Raw genomic sequence first — 19298 nt, 5'->3', positions numbered from 1 at the left:
TAACTAGGATTTCTTTATCATAATTGGTCAATTAAATATACTCTACCCACCGAGTAGAATTTGGAACGCGGCCTTGAGTAGAGACTAGACATAAGGGGACTCCGTGTGATTGGTGCACGCACAGATGTCTATACTAAACTAGATTGCTAACAGGCTATCTAAAAGCATGTAAAAGGTCGTTTTACATTAGTTGCAAGTCGATTGCAACTCTTGTTGCGATCGCCAATCAGAAGCGTCAATAGCATCATTGATGCTTCTGATTAGCTGTCGCAATAAGAATTGCGTCTGCTTGCGATCGGCTTGTAACTAATGTAGAACGACCTTAACGGTTTGTGTCCGATAGAGTTTCCGGTACATGCAAGAAGATAGACGCTACCGCCACATATTTTTACTACGTTTAGTCATAAAATTCTTTTGTTGAGAATGAGCAGAGCAAATAACGTCCAATGCCATCTATTTTTTTGTTACGACATTTTTTGATGCAGTAAAATGCTGGCATTTTTGGTTTTACGATAATAATTTAATGGTCACGCTGACTCACATTGTACGTAAGTATTCACACAAGTGACACGCACTGAAATATATACTACCTGCGCCTCTATTCTTGAAATAGTTGCGTATACATAAATTTTACGGCGTAGGTTTAATCATACCATAAAATAGCTGCGCAATGAAAATTACATATTCGCAAAAATTTCAAGAATATGGGTCCTAAAACGCGTGCTACCTCTTGAGTGTTGCGGAATGAGAGAGAGTATTCTTGTAGGTTCAAACGGGAGCATCCCGATTGACCACGGTACGATTGGACACAATCAACCGATGAAAAGAATTATCTAGTGAATTACTAGGTCGAACCAATCATTACAATCTGTGTCCAATCGTATCGTGGTCAATCGGGTCCCACCCGGTTCAAACAGCGCTCTGTCTTTGTTTAGTACAGTCTGCACCAAAAGCTAAGTCGGCTGATTTCTAAACATAAGCTGAATCTCCAAATTGAGTGATGGTTCCGAGGAATCATCTTTGCTTTGTTTTTCTTAATAATAATAATAATAAGTTTCTTAATAATAAGTCGAAGTGAATAGTAATAAATGAAAAAATAAAATATATATATTTTTTATATCTTAAACTTTCGTTCATAAGCTAAAGTCATTGCCATTCAGTGGTCACTGCTTTTCATATTACCTCTAACTTTTAATGGATTGTATCATATTCTCCTCACTCTTAACTATGAGACGGTTCAGCGGGCGCTGCAAATGTTTTGTAGCGTGTTTACTTCTTTCTCTTTCTTCATTTGAATCCGAAGAATAGAACAAGAGGGAGAAACGCTGCGGAGCATTTGTAGCGGTTGCTGGACCGCGCTCTATATTACAATTCTCTACACATCACATTACTAAAGCTCGTTACTAAAGTTCGAATTTTACCTGTAAAATTTGTCATAAAAATTAAATATAATTTTACTTTCAAAAATATATTTCGAAAGCAAAGACTAAACATATATATGAAATTATAATTACAAAAAAAGATAAGATCTTTATAACATTCAGTTGGCTTTTATTCACAATATACAGTTTATTATATAACAATACTGTATAAAATATATCAGCTACAAAACAATATCAGGGGCACAAGAGAGTTCCGATATATCTGGCTTAATACTATCAGAAAATAACTTATCGTTATTTCTAGTGTAAAATGTTTAGACTGAGAAAATTGAAGACATTTAAATCAATTTTACAAAAATACAGCTCAATAAAATATGTCAGACTACTAAAAATACTAGTATATCATTTTGTAGGAATGGACGAGCATTTAACAGATAGTCAATTGTTAACTACTCACAGGTGGTATCTTTTGAAACAATGGACATCGCTTACATAAAAATATCGCCACCAGTTCACAGAACATTATTATTTCCGAATAAAAATGTTCGCATTAATGTTTGATTTTATTTTCGATCAAAAAATATTCGAGAACCAGGGCATCTATAGAAGCATGAACATTGTATTTTACTAGAGAACAATTAAGATTTAACTACGCAAATCATGTAGAATAGTGATCCCTTGACTTGATATTTACTCTAAAATTTGCAGATTATTATACTTCCTCGATGTTACTATATGTTGCTACACAATAGTCGCGCACATTTTGCAAAATTGTCAGGTTAGTCATACAACAATCGATATTCGTCGAACTTTATATGTCGGATGACTCAACGACATTCATAACATCCATTAATTTACACGATCTCAATATATGGCTCGCTGAGAGATTTACAATGTACACTTTCGAGTTTAAAAGTATCTCGTATAAAGATCTATCCAGTAAGTACGTACGAAATAGATATGAGTAATCGCAGTGATTACTTACAAAAACTCGTGTAAACTTTCGTAAATAATAATCGCGATCGCTTTTGTCACCATTGTCTACTAGTCAAGAGCAATCCTGAGATAAACGGTTCATGTCGCGTGCATGTACGAGGTGATGTGTCTGGTACATACGCGATGGACAAAATGTGACCTTTTTACTAATCGTGGGGCGAATGTGAAAGAACTGTTGTACAGTTGGATCGAGGCTCCTGATCCCTCGCCGGAATTTTCGATTGTTTATGACAGAAGCGAAGAGACGTATGTCCAGGATTTTTGCGTGCCATTTTCAAATAAAGAAATATATTTGTATAAAAGAACACTCGAAATTTCTTGAGCATATTTGCACAATGTTCTGAAAACTATCTTTTTTCCTTGACAGTCAATAAATAGCCGTAAAATTAATTAGACATACAGCCTTCCTCCTTAACCCACCTTTCCTCATGATTTTGCCACTTGTTGACTTTTAAAAGGAGAGGCTAATTTTCAGAACATTTTACGAGTATGTGGTTCAAGTGAAATCTGAAGTGCTCTTTTATACAAATATCTTTTTATTTGGAAATGGCACGCAAAAGTCTTCAATGTGTCAATTCTCGCTTCTGATATCATTATCCAACGTGACCACGACGAGTACCTAGGAGTCTTAAGGCTCTCCTTAAGACCTGTGCTCTCGCCGCGGACATCTTAATTAATGACGTCAGAAGCGAGAAAACGTATGGCCAAAATTCTTGCAGAATACACCAAATAAAAGATTATATCCATAGAATGGCACTTGTGATCGATTGAGCACATTTGTAAAATATTCCGAGAACGTCCCTTTTGCTCTAGCAATAAATAGCTGTAAAATTAACGCAAGGAAAAGTAGGCTGAAAAGAAAGATTGCATCACGTTAATTTTACGTTTGTTGACTTTTGTTAGAAGGAAAGTCTTCAAAATATCTTTCGGAATGTAGTCAATCCGAAGGTCACTTTATGGACATGCCCTTTTACTTCGCAAGAATTCTGGAGATGCTTTCCTTCGCTTTTGACGTCATCGATCGATAGCTTCGCGACGAGTGGCCTCGGAACAACTCAAGTACAACTACGCAGGTACCTTGTCGCGTGTTTTACGAACGCATGATTAAAACAACCTTTTCTCATAGGAAAATAAGCTGTGAACATTGCCCTCTTGCTGAGCCGAATGTGTTCTTCTCTCGAATTTCAGTTCTCCACTGTACATCATGGATCGTAATGTGGAGAGCGACCTCGCGCCGATATCTTGGCAACTGTGTTTGATGCCACACGTGAGATAAGGCAGAAACTTCAGCACCGAGCCCTTGTCCACTATGGAGCCACTAACACCTTGGGCTACTTTCAATTTATCCATTTCGTTATGAAAATACCTATCCATCGCCGAACCCCTCGCGTCCTTCCTATTCATAGCTTCCAACGAGCCCATCCCTCTGTACTTTTTCAAGCGAACTCCATCGCTGAAGAAATACTCGCCCGGAGCCTCGGACGTGCCAGCCAATAGAGAGCCCATCATTACCGTGCTGGCGCCTAAACTAAGACCTTTGATAATGTGTCCGACCGATTGAATGCCACCATCCGCTATGACAGGAACCCCGAATTTCCTAGCGTATTCGGAAACCTTGTAAACAGCCGTCGCTTGTGGTCGCCCAACTGCCATGACTTCCTGCGTTATGCAGATCGAGCCAGAGCCCATTCCGACGCGTAATGCGTCCGCTCCTGCCTCGATGAGATTCTTAGCTTGCATCGTGGTCACGACGTTGCCCGCGATCACCTGCAGGTCCGGATATTGCGACTTGATGTACTTGATCATCTCGATCTGGTACATCGAATTGCCCTGCGACGAGTCCAACACTACCACGTCTACGCCCGCGCTCTCGAGCAGATGCAGTCGCTGCTTGTCCGCGCTACGTGTCCCTATAGCGGCTCCCACTAAAAGCTGCTTGTTCTCGTCTTTGCTGGCATTTGGATAATTACGATTCTTTTTCAAGTCGGTCCTCGCCATCAGAGACACTAGTTCTCCTCGCTCGTTCACAATAGGTAACTTTCCCTTCTTTGATTTCTCCAAGATGGCATTTGCTTCTTGCAAAGTTACACCAGCTGGTGCCATGATCAAGTTTTCCAAAGTTGTCATAATTGAGCTGAGACTTTTGTGTTGATAATTAGACAAGCATTCGAGAAAGTCGATATCCCTAGAGGTGACAATGCCTAACAATTTACCACCGACTTTTCCATTGTCTGTGACAGGCACTCCGCTAAAACCATGCTCAGCCTTCACATTCAGAACATCATTGACTGTATGATGTGGTGCGAGGACAACTGGATCTCTGATGAATCCATGCTTATACTTTTTTACCTATAAATGAAACAAGAGTATGAATATTTTATAAAGAAATTTAAGAATATTTCAATATCTTTTGTATATATTTTATATATACAGGATGTTGCATCAAAACATTGGTCAGTACGAGGAACTGCTTACTTGCATTGTTGGCAGGTGCAATGCTTGGACACAAACTCATTTGCAAAACAGATGGCACTCATTTTTACCATTAAGAGAAATATTGAAAAATGTTGCAATTTGTTATATATACTGATATATATATATATATATGAAAGTTAATGCAACACTGCACATATATACCCTGGTGAAAATTGAAATTAGAAAGTAAATAAAGTGTGAACGAAGAGTGACGGACGTGTAAGTGAAGCGCTTACAAAGCGTAAATTGAAGCGTACTCGCTTGCTTTACGTTCTGATGTTTCAATTTACGCTTTATAAACGCTTCACTTACACGTTCGTCACTCTTCGTTTACACTTTATTTACTTTCTAATTTCAATTTTTGCCAGAGTAAGAATTAATTGAAACTAGAATGTTATAATTTAGATAGATTTTCCTTGTTTTCAATTAGATAACAAAAAAGGTGAGAGAAATTTGTTACTCATACCTTGTGTACTTCATTAGCCTGATATTCAGCAGTACAATTATGATGTATAATGCCGATACCGCCAGAAAGAGCCATCGCGATAGCCATGTCAGATTCGGTAACGGTGTCCATAGGCGAAGATATAAGCGGAGCTTTTAGCGTAATTTTCTTGGTCAATGGTGACAGTAAGTCGACTTCTTCCGCTGTGAAATCTATATAGCCCGGCAAGATGATAAAATCGTTGTAAGTGAGACCATCGCCGGTGGCGAACAGACGTTCAGCCGACGTCCCGTCGTCCGGCAGCGGTACGTCTGCGGCTATTACGTTGCCTAACACGTAATCTGCCATAATTTTCACTCGTCCCGCGTTTTCCGCAATTGATCTGAAACACCTAATTCGTACCCGCGCTCGCAATTGCTGCCGCTGCCAACTCTGCTCCTGACCTCGAAAAAACGAATTCTACTACACAGCGAGAACACGTGCGCACGTGTGTGAGACGCGTCGAATTACATCCAACCTCGTGCGAGCCGCCAAGCAAAATGACCGAGTTCAAAGTACGTCTTCGTATACCAGATGGTAGCGATAGGCGGTCAGCGGAAAAATGAAAAAGAGGGGTTATGGGTTGGTTTTCGCTGATCCGCTAATGATCTTTCAAGAGAGACTGGACAACGCGCCCACAAAATGGCGGCCGCAAATACGTGAGCTCGTAAGAAGTGCGTGGTCTGCACTTTTTCGCTGCATTGCTGCACTAGTGTAATAAATAGAGTGAGACGAGTATATTTTTTCTCACTCTAACTTATGTTGGCGCTGCCATTTAGTGGGCACAAGTCACGTGCACCAATCACGCGGAGCCCCCCTATATACCAACTACATAGCCATGCACGAATTTTCTTAGTGAGTAACAGGTACCCATATAGAACCACAAATCTATACTAAGGCCAAGTTCCACAATATCCGTTTAATTTTAACTACCGATTAAGTCCCAATAGTGATTAGTTAATTCTGATTAACTCTTCTTAATGTCAAATGCGATTGGTCAAATCCAGTGGAATAACCAACCTTGGCTGGTTTTTATTTAACTACAGTTAAGTTAACTGGAGGTTGTGGAACTGGGCCTAATAGATTGCTAAAACCAAAGCTTCGGACTTGTGTTGCATGAAATTTCCGGTTACATGCGAAAAAATGGCGGCGGTCGTGTGTGTGAGAGCCAACGCACAAGCCATCCATACATGTTACGTTACGTTAAGTACTGACAATATAAAGGCCTTCACACACACTTTCCGTAACAGTAACCGTAAGACGTAACGTAAGAATTGACCAATCACGTTGAGAATCGTCGAAACATAAGGTCGCCATTTTTGTGAATACTCCATCGTAATCGATCAATTCTTAAGCCCATTCTACAATTGCGTAAGCGTAGTCGTGAATGTAAGAGTCAACCAATCCGAATGTTTTATTCACTGATTGCTTTACTCTGATTGGTTGTCGTAATCACTTACAACCACTTACATCCACGTTCACGCAATGTAGAATGGGAGTATATTTTGACTGTAGTACGCAGGCAATCAGATGATGTTATATATATATATATATATATATATATATATATATATATATTCCCGCACCGTGGTTCTGGGGTTGGACTTCTCTCTTATTTAGCAATATAGTAGTATTACATATATAAAATTTCACATAGTGAAAATGTGGCAGCAGCGGCCATTTTCTCGCATACACCAGAAACTCAATTGGACGCAAGCCATCCTATGCCAAATGATGACATGTTAGCAATCTAGTTTAGTATAGCATCTGTGGGTAGAACACAAAGTCATATAAAAGTTAAAATGACGTCAAATGATATAAAAGTGATATCATTTTGACGTCAAACGATACGATTTTCATGACAATTTCATAATATTGATGTCAAAATAATATTTTCACATAAAAATGATTTTGTGTTCTACCTGGGTAACGTCCACGATTACTTGGTTCTGTTCTGTACTGTGTGTATAACGACATAAGTCAAACAAAGATGAACGATTAAATTGATCATTCTCGTATTAATATTGTAAATTTATTCAAAAAGTGACACAATGTCGAAAGTTAACGACAATCATCCAAAGTTTAATCGCAAATATATAGTCGTGTATACAATTGTATGCGCTTGTAAGAAGTACCATTAGAAGGTATAAAGAACTCGGTGTAGAGAAGATACATAAATCACAAAAATTAGAATATATAAATAAAGGAATATGCAATCGGCTTGTGATGGTTGCACGAAACATTGAAGCGAAACAACGCGAAATATATAAAATGCGTCGCGTTAAACGTGAATTCACGCAACGTCGTTATATTTTCCACACGAACGCTGAAAATCATACAAAGCTGTAGAACGTTATTTTTGCGAGTGTAGTACGATCTAATAACGAATTTATCGAATTCATAAGCGAGTCAGAAATTACAACTCTCGATTGAAGCGTACTGAACGCAGGAAAATGGTATTCACAACGTCGACTATCTCATCGAAGGCTTCTTCGAACGACGAGGCGATATATTCAAGAGTCAATGCGACGTAATTCACGTCCTCGTAATCGTCGTGTTCCTCGTCGAGCATCAAGTAGTCGTACATCATAGGCAAGAATATGATCGCAACGTACACCATGACAACGAGAAACACTGAAAGCATTTCATATCACTATTTTTTGTAGTTTTAGAAAATGTCAATCTTACACTGTTTTGTTATTACGTGTGCGACTCAATTGTAATTTCCCGTACAGTATAAATGACTAGAAGACATCTTAAGCGGAGTCTACAATGAGAATTTCTCCTTCTTCTTCTCTATATTTTACTTGGCTTGCAGACTTTCTCAAATAGTCTTTTCTGCCAAGGTAACTTGTACCAAAGTACAAGTCCCAAAAAATATGTCCGAACTTGTTCGGACACGTCTAGACGTAACGGTGGTTAAGCCGGAACTTCACAATGAGAATTTAAGCCATAAAATTTAGGCTTTAAGCCTGAACTGTAACCCCTTGTCCACAACCTTGCTTTAATCTTTAAGCCGTAATAAATTGACCAACCACAGTCGATTATTTAAAAAATAATGAACTATAGTTGGTCAATTTCTTACAGCTCAAGAATTAAAGCAAGGTTGTGGACAAGGGGATAGTTAAATATAAGGAAAATAACTGACAGTGATTGGTCAATTTCTTACAGCTTCAGGCTTAAAACTTCAGTTTTATGGCTTAAGTTCTCATTATAGACCCCGCTTTAGAGACGTCTGAACAATATCTCTCTTGCTTATTTTAGAAGTCTTTATAGAATATCTCTAAAACGCATCTTAGACATTTGTGCTATTTGGGTCACCTATAGCTTTGAGACCGAACAATCGTTTGCTCGCATGATTAGTCCTCTTTCGTTTAATCCTCTTCACACGCGTCGATGATAAGCCGAAAGCTTCGCAGACGTTCTCGCGCGTTTTCGATCCATTTGCGGTCGGATCCGACAACGATCTCTCGACAGCAGTCGCTGGATTTTGAAATACTTTCTCAGATGTATCTCTAGCAGAGAGGTAATAAATTCTATTAATCTAATTAATTAAGCCAAGAAATTGTTGATGATAGCTTCGTGGACGTATCATTTTGTGTATCGTATACTTACAGCGTGTTGTTAATCATGCAAGAGAGCACAGAACATTGTTGCAACGTTCGGGATACAGGCAGATTCACGCGACTTCGAGACTCACTGGAACGTTTATCCTCTTCTCGCACGGTATCCGGCACAGTCAACGCGATTTTCCTGAGTTTCCTATAATACTCCCAGTAACTTTTGTTCAAGAGCTCTTGAGTTTCCAAAGGGATGAACAATGGCTGCTCGAACGGATTGTCCGCGCGTAGATTCGTCAACAAACGACTTCGGTTCACTCGACTTCGCTTCGACGTATAGGATTTCTTTCGTATCGGATTCATACAGTTCATCCAATTTCTTCGACGCGACAACTGACTTATCTTTAAACGATCGCGAGTTCTTTCGTACCGGTATTGTTTGCTTTTAATGCGACGAGGGCCGGGCAACATCAGAGTGCAGTCGGAGTCCGTAGTCGCCAAACGAGATCTTCTCCGAAAGAACGACTTGGCTTTTCGCGACAGATTTATCGGATTTGCCGTTTTACGTCGCGAGTTGTAACACACCTCCCTGTGCCGTGATTTCGCCTTGCTTTCGCAACTCTTCTGACGTTCCTCGCCTGTAACTTGCATATCTTCTTGCAACGCTTTGTCACTTAATACGTTCGCCTTTACGCACGAACAACGCGAACGACTCTCCGGTGTTCCGACTTTCTCACTCGATACTTTTCGCTCGAATGTGGATAATGCGGAATGCGAACAATGCTGCAACGTATGATTACTTCTTGAATCGTCTTTGTGTCCTTGCGCGTTTCCGAACTTTCCAGTGACATTTAAATTTGAGGCATTTTCGTAACTTCTCGCGTCGCTCACGTTACCTCTTGTATTCAAGTTCCCATAACGATTTTGATCGAGCGAAATCTTATGAATGTTTAAATTATTATTATTATTGATGTTCTCTTTATTCCGCGTCCAGTTAGGGACGCATCCATCGTCACAATGTGAAGTGTTCTTGTTCTCAAGCATATTCTTTGTGTTGTGCTGTTGAGTAACTAAAAAGCAATTAAATTTGTAATCTCCATCTGGTCAACGAACAACGCAAACTGTCAAACAATACATTACTGAAGTAGACCTTTTCCAATCTCAGATTCCTTGAATGTCTTTGAATTAGTCGATATAGACATTGTACAGATATTGCTGGCAACTTCTTCGCGCTTCATACCATCGCTCTGGCGTTCTTGTGATATATCCTCTCGCGTTTGATTTACATTGCAAAATTCATCTGGTTTTCCAGTCTGCTTATGTCGCGATACCTGCCTATGTTGTGTTACAAACTGCATTATCGTCGTGTGAAATCAAATATCACGAAATAAGCAGTTTAGTGTGTAACTAATTGAGATTTAATACCTTTTAAAACGCGGATCGACACAACTAGGCGATCTTTCAGGCACATGCGTGGAAGTTTCATACTTATTACTTATTCTTGACTTGGGATATCTGAAATAAGAAAGCAAAAGATACAGGAAAAGTTCCCAAGCTTAATCAGGCTTAAATATATTTAAGAGATATAAAAAAGAAAACTTACTGACACGTGGTGGTTTGTACCGTGTTGCGATTTCTTCTAGGAGTTCCTGTTACAGTGACCACACAAGGAGGTCTAATAACGTCATCGTTGTTGCCAGTTAAACGACGTAGAGGTATTTTAGGCCAAGATGGATCAGAAGGAAGTCTAATATCGTAGGGGATCGTGGTGACATTGAAAAAATCGATCTTACTTATTGATGACGCAAACAACGATTCTGTGAATGCCTACCGTAACGTGCCGGTGTTACATTTTTCCGGGATTGCTGATAGATTTTGTCTGTTAACTGGAAAAAAGGGAATCACGTTAAAGTTATGTTTTACTTGATAACAATTTTTGAATGAGTTTTTTCGAGCATTTACCTCTTATATGCAATTCGAGTGCATCCGCATCGTCGTCGCGTACCATACCGAGAAATACAATTGTGAATATCAAGATTCTCGGAAGGGTATAACGTAATGCACGAAAACTGTGTTATTTCATTAAATCAGAACTTGATACATTAGCCTAAATAATGTATGCGGCGCGATATGCATATACATGTCTATATCACATGTTTCCTCGATATCGAGATTTATTAATGCGAACGCCGTACGAATGAGAAATTGTTTCATTTGTCGCGACTCTCTCAACTGTCTCAAAATTTTCCTCCTTCCTCTCCGCTGCGACAGAGATGCAGATATAAATAATTATTAACGATTACACTTTATTATCGCATAATCTTTATATATGTATACAACTGTAAATTTAACATTAGAATATAATATATATATATATTTATTTATTTATTATATTTACATCGAATATATACAATAAACATGATTATAGCCCAGTCTTGAGTTTCTCGGGACGATTGCGTCATTTTTTTGAAATTTCGACGAGATCGCGTTCGATACCGAGGTATCTCAATGCGAGTACCTCTGAAATGGATATAATAATTCAAGGCCAAAAGTAGCTTCCTACGTACATAACATAGACGAATTAAACTTACAGGTGAATCTCAAGTCTGGCTTGCAACATTATACAGGAACAATCAATCATTATCTATCGATAATCTTTTAACGGATTATATCATGCTATTCTAAAGTATATTTGCGCGCCTCATACTTATCGTTATATCACATCACATCGTTAATTTATTATTACGAATGTCCCGATCTCTTCCCAGAGATTTTCCTTCTCTTGGAAAGACTCTTGCTTCCATTCCGTTCGCTTCTACAGATCACCAGTGCTATATAGTAGATCTGTATATATACACGATTTTTAGGATATCTTTCTTTACAGAGAAACATTTGTGATAAAAATATGATATATCATTCAATTCAGTTGAGATCAGTCAAGTTGCATTAATTTATCAAAGATCGGACTCTTTCGAAGTCGCGTGGATAAGGCGTGTGAATATGAATAAATTTCGCGATTACAACGCAAGAATAGCGCGCGTGTCTTGTTTCTTGTTACCATTTATTACACGTCCGTTCTTTGAAATAATTAATGCTCTTTCTCATTCCCGCGAGTTTTGAAATTGATAAACATAATTTATATCTCACTTTATATATCACCGTGTTATATGCTCTCTATTTCTCTCTTTCTTTTAATACCTTGTTGATATTTGAACACAACATAGCGAAACTTGTGCGCATTATTTACTGAGGCAGAGAAACGAATATAAATTATCCAATATATAATAAAAGCTATAACAATTACCAGTAAATCATAAAATTATACTCTACTAGTGAGATAAGCTGATGGATGTGTCTTGACTAGACGTTTAAAATATAACGTAGCTCGAATCATTGTTTTTTTTCACCAAATACAAAACTTCCATCTCATATCACTGATTCCTTATTCTACGCGTATTACACGATGATCTCTTTGCTATCGTCAAATCCTTAATTGGTCCAAAGCGTTAACGTCTCTTTCCCACTAATTCTTATTAATTCCTATTAATACAACTATGTTCCATTTTTTACAATACTTTGCCAAAAATTAGCGAGAAATACTGAAAATAATAAGTACAGAATGCATCAAAGATTCTTTCCATACAAAAGCTTCTTAAAGCGTTTAGCGAAGTGCCATTTGTCTCTGACAAATTATACATTCATTGATTATCAACATGCGTACACACGTGTTACAATAATGTGTAAAGCTTTCACAGCATAAAAAGTATTACAGTTTACGAAAAGTATAGTCTTATAAAGGACAGAATTTCTTTGATTTTAACCAACTCTTATTACATACTATGTACAGATTTCAGTAAAGACACTGGGTTTTGCTTTTAAACTCAATTATAGAATTCACGCTTTTATAAGATACAACAGAGAATTCTAAATTATGCATATTCTCTAAGAAAAAAAAAAGAAACTGTGGTTTAACAAACATCTTGGTAGCACAGTTATGCAATCAATTTTTTGATTACAGAATAAACTGGTAAGAAATTGCAGAGGTAGTTTTAGATATGCATGACAAACTAAAATGGTGTTTGTCATAAATAGCAACGATTATTGTCGACAGTAATATCATAACGTGATGTTTATCGCGAAATAAAGCGATACTCGCGTCCGAAGAAAGTGAAATCTGGATTATCGCGTTATATCTGATACTGAGAGATTTAAGTAGAAACAGGCGTTCACGGACGATAGAGACACAAACATACAAGAAACGCATGCTTATCAATTGTTTTTTCTTATTACGGTAATATATATATACACACGCGCGCGCGCGCGTGTGTGTGTGTGTGTGTGTCGTATTATATATAGTATATATAATACGAGATATTTTTTATCATTTTCTTGACTCTTTTTATTGTCTCACTAAGCTTCATGATCACCACTGTCAATCCCTATCAAAGATTCCGTTTGTTCTGCTTCAAGATCTGGAATCCTGAAAATTTCATATAGCACATATAGCACATATACAAAATATCTAATCAAATATTCCATAATTGCATTAGTATTATTATTGTACCATAGCCTGATTTACCTTGTTGATCTATTATTTTTTCTGCAAATCCAAATGTAAAATCGTTTTATTAAATCCATAACAGGGTCCCAATTATCATAATAAGATAGGAGAGATACTGTCAGGAATGCTAAAAGCATTGGAATGCTCCCTAGGTAGAAAATGCAAGGGTATTCAACTTTTTTCAGGAGGACATCGGCCACCATCGACATGGGCATTGTTAAGCTTACAGCTAATGTTGCTACAAGAGACGATGTTAAAAAACAACCCCTGTAAATATAAAAGGATACGATAAATTTATTATTACTTTATTATACTGAATGTGAACACACATTGCTGAAATTACCATAGCCAAAGTACTTCGCCCAGGACTGTACCAATCAGGCCGTTTATAATCAAAAATGTCCACTGATGACTATTGGGCCATTCGAATTCTTCCCAATGACCATAATGAAGAATAAAAAATAAAGGCCATAAAAGAGTCAAATTAAATATACCAACAAAACCAAAGAACATTGGTATATCCATCTTGTCCTCGTGATCTACTTTTCTCTTTAAAAATACAATATATGTGGCATAGAAAAAAGCACTGACTAGAGCTAATATTATGCCCGTTGACATGCTATTGCTTTTTACATTTAAATCTGAGAAACCGACTAATACCTATAAACATACAGAAAGTAGTTTATGAAGATTATATTAACTTGAGTTTCCTCTTTTGTTTAGTTACATTGATAAGAGGGCATGGAAACAATTTGCTTGTAAGATGAACTCTTCAATTGACACATAAATTTTCAACTTACCAGTCCAAAGATGCTAATAACTACAGCAGCTAACTTGGACAGAGTAAACTTATCCCCTCCGTTACTAGGGAAAAAGGCAGCAAGAAATAAAGTGAACAAACTAGATGTTGAAGATAATATAGTGACGATTCTGGCTTCAGTTTGTTCTAATGATATTTGGTATGTGTAATTTGCCATGAACCACTGGGAAAAGAACAATATATAAATTGACACGATCAACTAAAGACAGAATAATATTATTAAAAAAGAGGTAAATTTCATATCATGTTACATACAAATAGACAAAACATAAGGGCTATTTTGGCCACTTTTTGTACAGAGAACTTGTTAGCTTGCCGCCTCGCGTGTTCCCCAGCTCTAACGCTAGCCTGGTAACTAAGTCGCGCCAACAGAGCCTCTGTAGCATCACTTTCTGACATATGGCGCACTTCCGCTAGTTTACTAAATCTTACGGATCTTATAGACGAGTCGTCACTTTCCGTACCCGATGAACGATCGCAGTGATCCGGAGTTTTTATCGGAACAAATGTTGGGTCACTCTAGAACAGAATAAACGGCTAATGTTAATTTTTTACAACAGCTGTAAATCTTTGAATAATATATATTATCTGTAGTAGTTTTTCAATGCACTAAAAACGTACAAGTTATAACATTTCTCACTTACTAGACTGGTATTAGCCTCCGAATAGAAATTGTCATCCTCAATATTGGGATCTATGAACTAAAAGAAAATAAGATACATACAAATGTAAAAGTATACAAGTGTTGAAAAAGTAGTAAGACAGAGAAAAAAAGAGAGAGCATGCACATAGTATCTAATGTTATTTATATATTTCAATAAGTACCATGTATGTGGCTGGTTTATTGCATTGTTCCCGCCAAGGTGGCCAAAAGCACAGGCCAAGCAAATAAAGCGTAAACATAGATGTTCTTACGTATGTACTAAAAAATGGTTTTTCAAATGCAGCTTCTCTGTAAATATACTGGAACAGAAAGAATACATTACATATATGTATTACATACAGTTACATAAAAATTTCCAAGTACTGCATGTGCCAAAAGAAAGTAATATAAAAAGTAATGCAAGGAAAACTAGTGTAAATATACACAGATGCAACAGCTATAGAAGGAAATGATCTTACTTTAGTAAGTTCAGAACTGGAGACCCAAATTATATCGACCAATAATAGCACTAAAAGTCCCAATATAAGTCTTTGAGATTTATTCATCATCGCTGCAAGCCTGTGAGGATCCTCCACAATCCCCTGTTGCCTACGCTGGCGTAGTTCTACGGAGCAACTCATCCTTGTTTTGTTTTATTTATGGCATTGCATTTGTATGTTGATTCCTGCAAAATCATGTGACATTTTGATCATCAGAACTAGATGAATTTGCAAGATGACATTTTGTATACGAGTAAATTAAAATTATTTACGATAAATTCTTCTCTCTTCCACTGAAGATGAAATCACCATTATTTATCAATTACCAGACGGTGCAACGATTCTACGGTGCAACTCTTCTAATCGTATTTCACAACGTGCGCAGTATAAAGTGCGTGTTTGCTCAATTATTGGCTTGACGACACGTTAAATGATGAAAAATCCGAAAAACAGAAACTGGCATCTCACACGTTGCACACACTATCCCTACATCAGCCGAAAGACGAAAAACACAAGGGTGAGGCAAAGATTCAGGCGTTAACAGGTGTCGAGTCAAGGCGGTAAGCGATATTCATGATTTCCTCAACGTCACACTGGCAAGATAACCTAACTCAGCCGGCCATTGACGGCCGTGGCCCCGGCTCCGGTTGACGTCGGCCTCGCATTATGGAGTCTCTCGTTAATGCACGAGCCTCGTATTGGTTCCTCGAGTTTGTAAACTTCCAAAAAGCGAGCGTCGTTAATGTCGTGATCGCGTGCCAGATCCGCACGGTTTCAGCACAGGCAGCCGCGTAGCGTCATGTAGCGTCCGCCTACATCTTGGAGCGCTGATGATATCAGGTACATACGCTTGCGTTATCGCATTTGATAGCACCGTCGCAATATCGCGATATCGTCGTCGACGCGCATGTCGTCTCTCTTTCTCTATCTCTCTCTCCCTCTCTCTCTCTCTCTCTATCTCCCTTTCCGACTATCTCTGTTGTATCATGAATTTTCAACACATTCAACGTATGAATACCATTACCATATAATAAACTACCGCCAGCACCCCAGCTTCGTTTGACGCTCGTCCGGCTGCAGCGGGCCAAATAATGTTTAAGCGAACGTCAAACAGCAAAGCACTTGCCGCGCTTGACACTTCACGCTACACTAGCGACATTTTATCGCTTGATTTCGCTCTCGCGATTGACGTGCGAACGGAGCTTACTTTCAACCAGCCCGATACCGGTTACCATGGCAATCAAACAAGGCAACAATTCTCTATCTTTCCTTTCCTCTCCGCGCAATGCTTAAAGTTGTTGAAGGGTTGAACAGCGATGATACGCTGTAAACGGTGTCAACACGAGAGCGCGTAAAACAAAGGGAGAGCTACTGACGGTCAAATTACTGCGAGAATAATGGCGAACGACGTCATTCGCAACGGTCGATTGCAAGAATCCACCACGATTGTACAACGGACGAGGAATGACAGAGGCAAGAAAGGTATCGGAAACCCTCACACGAGAATATCGCGTTTACACTGTAGTGTTCAGCTACACACACACACGCGCGCGCGTAATCAAGCCTATCGCGAAACAGGAACTATGTTGATAGTCGAATAACCGATGAGAGCGATCGATCGATCGATTTGCGATAATCGCATGCACTTCGCGTCGCGTCGAAACTCCGTCGGAGATTTCCCTCTCACCGTTTGTCGTTCGCAGCTCCAGATATAGCGGCTGTTGAGAGTCGCAATTGGTTGTTACATCGACATTATACGAGACACGAGTACAATGCTTGCAAGTTACTTATTGAACAAGAATTATCCAAATCAGACGGTCACGAGTACGCTAATTATTTGAAGGTGAGTCCGTTCAATCAATATGGTTAGGAGACAAATGGACGAACGTACAAACACTTGTCGTTATTACATCCCAAATACCAAGTGACATCCCTGATAAAAATAACGCACAGAAACGGACAGGATTTCTACCCATTTCTAACTGTAAGTTGTCCGTTCTATTTGTAAATACAACATGCGGATAGAAAATCGCAACAGTAGATTCTTATCCATTTCTATCCGTTTCTGTCCGTTTCTGTCCGCAACGTTTACTAGGAATTACATCTATGTTATATAACTTTTCACTCAATAATAAGTGCAATATAACACTGTTGTATATAACAGTTGAATTGTTAAATAAAAAATTATAACATTAATACAATGTTAATGTTACTTGACGTTTACTCTGATACATAATTATTCGCGCGAAATTTCCCAGAAATATTTTAACAAACCTGCATTCGAAACAGCTGCTAATAAATCTAGAAAGTCCTTTACCATTGATAATTTAAATCAAGAACGCGCAGATAACATAAATTTCTTAAAGACGTTTAAAAGACTGAACGTTTAAAAGTCTGAACAAGTAAGATTTTATTAAGTCTTTAAGATGTCTCTAAGACGTCTTTTAGAAGTTTGTGCTATCTGGGTAATTACCACGTTTTTCTTTCTTAATGCACGGCCGACATTTTTCGTTCCTTTATTCTCTTAGGGTTTAATTCTGAGAAAAGAGGGTAAAATTCAAGATTCGCTGGATTGCTTTCAAACAGCTTACAACGTGAATTCAACAAACATCGATAATGTTAAGCAGATAGCGAAATCGTTGTAAGTAATATCAATATGGCCTAGGGATAACTTCCTACAAATTACGATTAATCTTAACCAGTAGTCAACTGACAAAGTTACAATTAAAATTGTTATTGAAGAAAAAATTGAGAGAGAGAGAGAGAAAGAGAGACGCGGAGTTAGAAATTTAGATAGTCGCTCTGGCAGTTAACTATTGGTTAAGATTAACCAAAGTTCGGAGAAAATCAACCTAAGCCGTCGTTCACGGGTTGAAACACGTCGAGCAAACGCTTCATTATTTTACGCTGTCTCAGATTAATAATGGGGAGTCATCAACGCGCGATAGACGCGTATAATGAAGCGGAGAAGATATCCATTCTGCCGGATTGGGAAATATTTTATGGTCTTGGCAAGTTATTTATAACTCGTTATACAATATGGCGCAGCACGAATTAGTTAAGTTGCACGCGCATATAGATACACAAATTGTTTCCAGGAAATACAACTTGATATTTGATGTAAAAGTAGCTTTTTGCATTTCACATACTGTCACACATGACGTTTGATGTCACAGAATAAATAATAAGCATAACGACGCTGTTTTTCGAAACTCCTGTTAAACGTTCGTCATTTCGCGTTTAGGCGAGGCTTATACGAAGCTGAATCAATTGCAAGAGGCCAAGAAGCATCTCAAACGATCAGCCGAATTAACGAAAAACGAACTGCCCAGTCTCGCTCTCGCGAAACTATGTTTTCTAGATGACATGATTCCTGAAGCTAGAAACGCTTATACGGCAGCTTTGAAGTGAGTAATATCGCCATTTTTCGTCCTTTCATGGCTTGAAATATATCCTAAAAAAAGACACCTCTGAGAGAGGCGTGTTTTTAACGGGCTGTTCGGAATTTTAGGTATGCTCGACTTTGATTTATCGGGGGTCTCTTATTTTACTGTGAACGCTTTATGCCATTCTTTTGACACGATTTTAATCTTGATTAATTTCGATCACTTTTCCTAACGCTCAGCGCGAATCCCGAGAGCATCGATGCAGCGACGGAATTGGGTCTTTTGTATCTAAAAATTGGAGACACGCAACGAGCATTTCAGCAATTCGGAGCAGCACTGGCTCATTCGTCAAATTGCGTCAATGCAATTCTACCTATGGCTTATATAATGCAGGTGCGTGAGTTGAATATTTCCAAAGACCATGCCATTCGCTTTTTGCGTACATAGTTCTCTCTCTCTCTCTCTCTCTCTCTCTCTCTCTCTCTCTCTCT

At 38.3% G+C, this 19298-nt stretch overlaps 4 protein-coding genes across 6 annotated transcripts in view; 1 reads left to right on the top strand and 3 right to left on the bottom strand.

Moving 5' to 3' along the window:
* Positions 1-1530: 1530 nt before the first annotated feature.
* Positions 1531-5932, bottom strand: LOC116849828 (inosine-5'-monophosphate dehydrogenase). The gene is made up of 2 exons (XM_032827394.1): positions 5320-5932; positions 1531-4727 (listed from the first exon to the last, which is right to left on the bottom strand). Exons 1-2 carry the CDS (start codon positions 5644-5646, stop codon positions 3483-3485), a joined length of 1572 nt encoding a protein of 523 aa, XP_032683285.1. The 5' UTR covers positions 5647-5932; the 3' UTR covers positions 1531-3482.
* A 1436-nt stretch (positions 5933-7368) lies between these two features.
* LOC116849772 lies at positions 7369-11131 on the bottom strand. Of its 2 annotated transcripts, XM_032827262.1 has the most exons (8): positions 10860-11131; positions 10729-10783; positions 10501-10644; positions 10323-10412; positions 10048-10232; positions 8953-9967; positions 8659-8873; positions 7369-7971 (listed from the first exon to the last, which is right to left on the bottom strand). In XM_032827262.1, the coding sequence occupies exons 1-8, from the start codon at positions 10903-10905 to the stop codon at positions 7754-7756; spliced, it is 1968 nt and encodes a 655-aa protein (XP_032683153.1). In that variant the 5' UTR covers positions 10906-11131; the 3' UTR covers positions 7369-7753. The 2 variants fall into 2 exon arrangements, with proteins under 2 accessions (XP_032683153.1, XP_032683152.1); XM_032827261.1 differs by lacking the exons at positions 10729-10783; positions 10860-11131 and having other exon boundaries at positions 8659-8852; positions 10501-10698.
* Positions 11132-11261: 130 nt separating this feature from the next.
* LOC116849773 (solute carrier family 35 member F5) lies at positions 11262-16644 on the bottom strand. The gene is made up of 9 exons (XM_032827264.1): positions 15694-16644; positions 15401-15606; positions 15104-15241; positions 14923-14979; positions 14534-14797; positions 14259-14441; positions 13802-14118; positions 13477-13725; positions 11262-13377 (listed from the first exon to the last, which is right to left on the bottom strand). Exons 2-9 carry the CDS (start codon positions 15560-15562, stop codon positions 13308-13310), a joined length of 1440 nt encoding a protein of 479 aa, XP_032683155.1. The 5' UTR covers positions 15563-15606; positions 15694-16644; the 3' UTR covers positions 11262-13307.
* Positions 16645-16677: 33 nt separating this feature from the next.
* Positions 16678-19298, top strand: part of LOC116849774 (Bardet-Biedl syndrome 4 protein homolog) — a 4852-nt gene continuing 2231 nt past the window's right edge. Inside the window, exons 1-6 of one of the 2 annotated variants that reach the window (XM_032827266.1) lie at positions 16678-16903; positions 17125-17264; positions 17950-18062; positions 18338-18426; positions 18666-18828; positions 19047-19200. In XM_032827266.1, the coding sequence (XP_032683157.1) occupies positions 16819-16903; positions 17125-17264; positions 17950-18062; positions 18338-18426; positions 18666-18828; positions 19047-19200 (744 nt within the window). In that variant the 5' untranslated portion in view covers positions 16678-16818. Of the gene's footprint in view, positions 16904-17124; positions 17265-17949; positions 18063-18337; positions 18433-18665; positions 18829-19046; positions 19201-19298 lie in introns of both variants that reach the window. The other variant, XM_032827265.1, reaches the window with a different exon arrangement.

Source organism: Odontomachus brunneus, unplaced genomic scaffold, assembly GCF_010583005.1.
Source record: "Odontomachus brunneus isolate Ranch 3 - 2012 unplaced genomic scaffold, Obru_v1 Obru_scaffold_126, whole genome shotgun sequence".
In the NCBI taxonomy this organism is placed as follows: Eukaryota; Metazoa; Arthropoda; class Insecta; order Hymenoptera; family Formicidae; genus Odontomachus; species Odontomachus brunneus.
Note: the sequence above shows the minus strand (reverse complement) of the source record. Positions and strands in the feature narration are given on the sequence as shown.

What these genes read in the sequence shown, in the direction of transcription:
- LOC116849828 (XM_032827394.1), bottom strand. Translation starts at nt 5,646, where the DNA reads ATGGCAGATTACGTGTTAGGCAACGTAATAGCCGCAGACGTACCGCTG. An exon ending in AGGCTAATGAAGTACACAAG is followed by an intron (nt 4,728 to 5,319) that starts GTATGAGTAACA and finishes TTTCATTTATAG; the next exon opens with GTAAAAAAGTATAAGCATGG.
- LOC116849772 (XM_032827262.1), bottom strand. Translation starts at nt 10,905, where the DNA reads ATGGTACGCGACGACGATGCGGATGCACTCGAATTGCATATAAGAG. An exon ending in ACTCGAATTGCATATAAGAG is followed by an intron (nt 10,784 to 10,859) that starts GTAAATGCTCGA and finishes CCTTTTTTCCAG; the next exon opens with TTAACAGACAAAATCTATCA. An exon ending in GTCGATCCGCGTTTTAAAAG is followed by an intron (nt 10,233 to 10,322) that starts GTATTAAATCTC and finishes AACACAACATAG; the next exon opens with GCAGGTATCGCGACATAAGC.
- LOC116849773 (XM_032827264.1), bottom strand. Translation starts at nt 15,562, where the DNA reads ATGAGTTGCTCCGTAGAACTACGCCAGCGTAGGCAACAGGGGATTGTG. An exon ending in CGGAGGCTAATACCAGTCTA is followed by an intron (nt 14,798 to 14,922) that starts GTAAGTGAGAAA and finishes ATTCTGTTCTAG; the next exon opens with AGTGACCCAACATTTGTTCC. An exon ending in GGCGAAGTACTTTGGCTATG is followed by an intron (nt 13,726 to 13,801) that starts GTAATTTCAGCA and finishes TTATATTTACAG; the next exon opens with GGGTTGTTTTTTAACATCGT.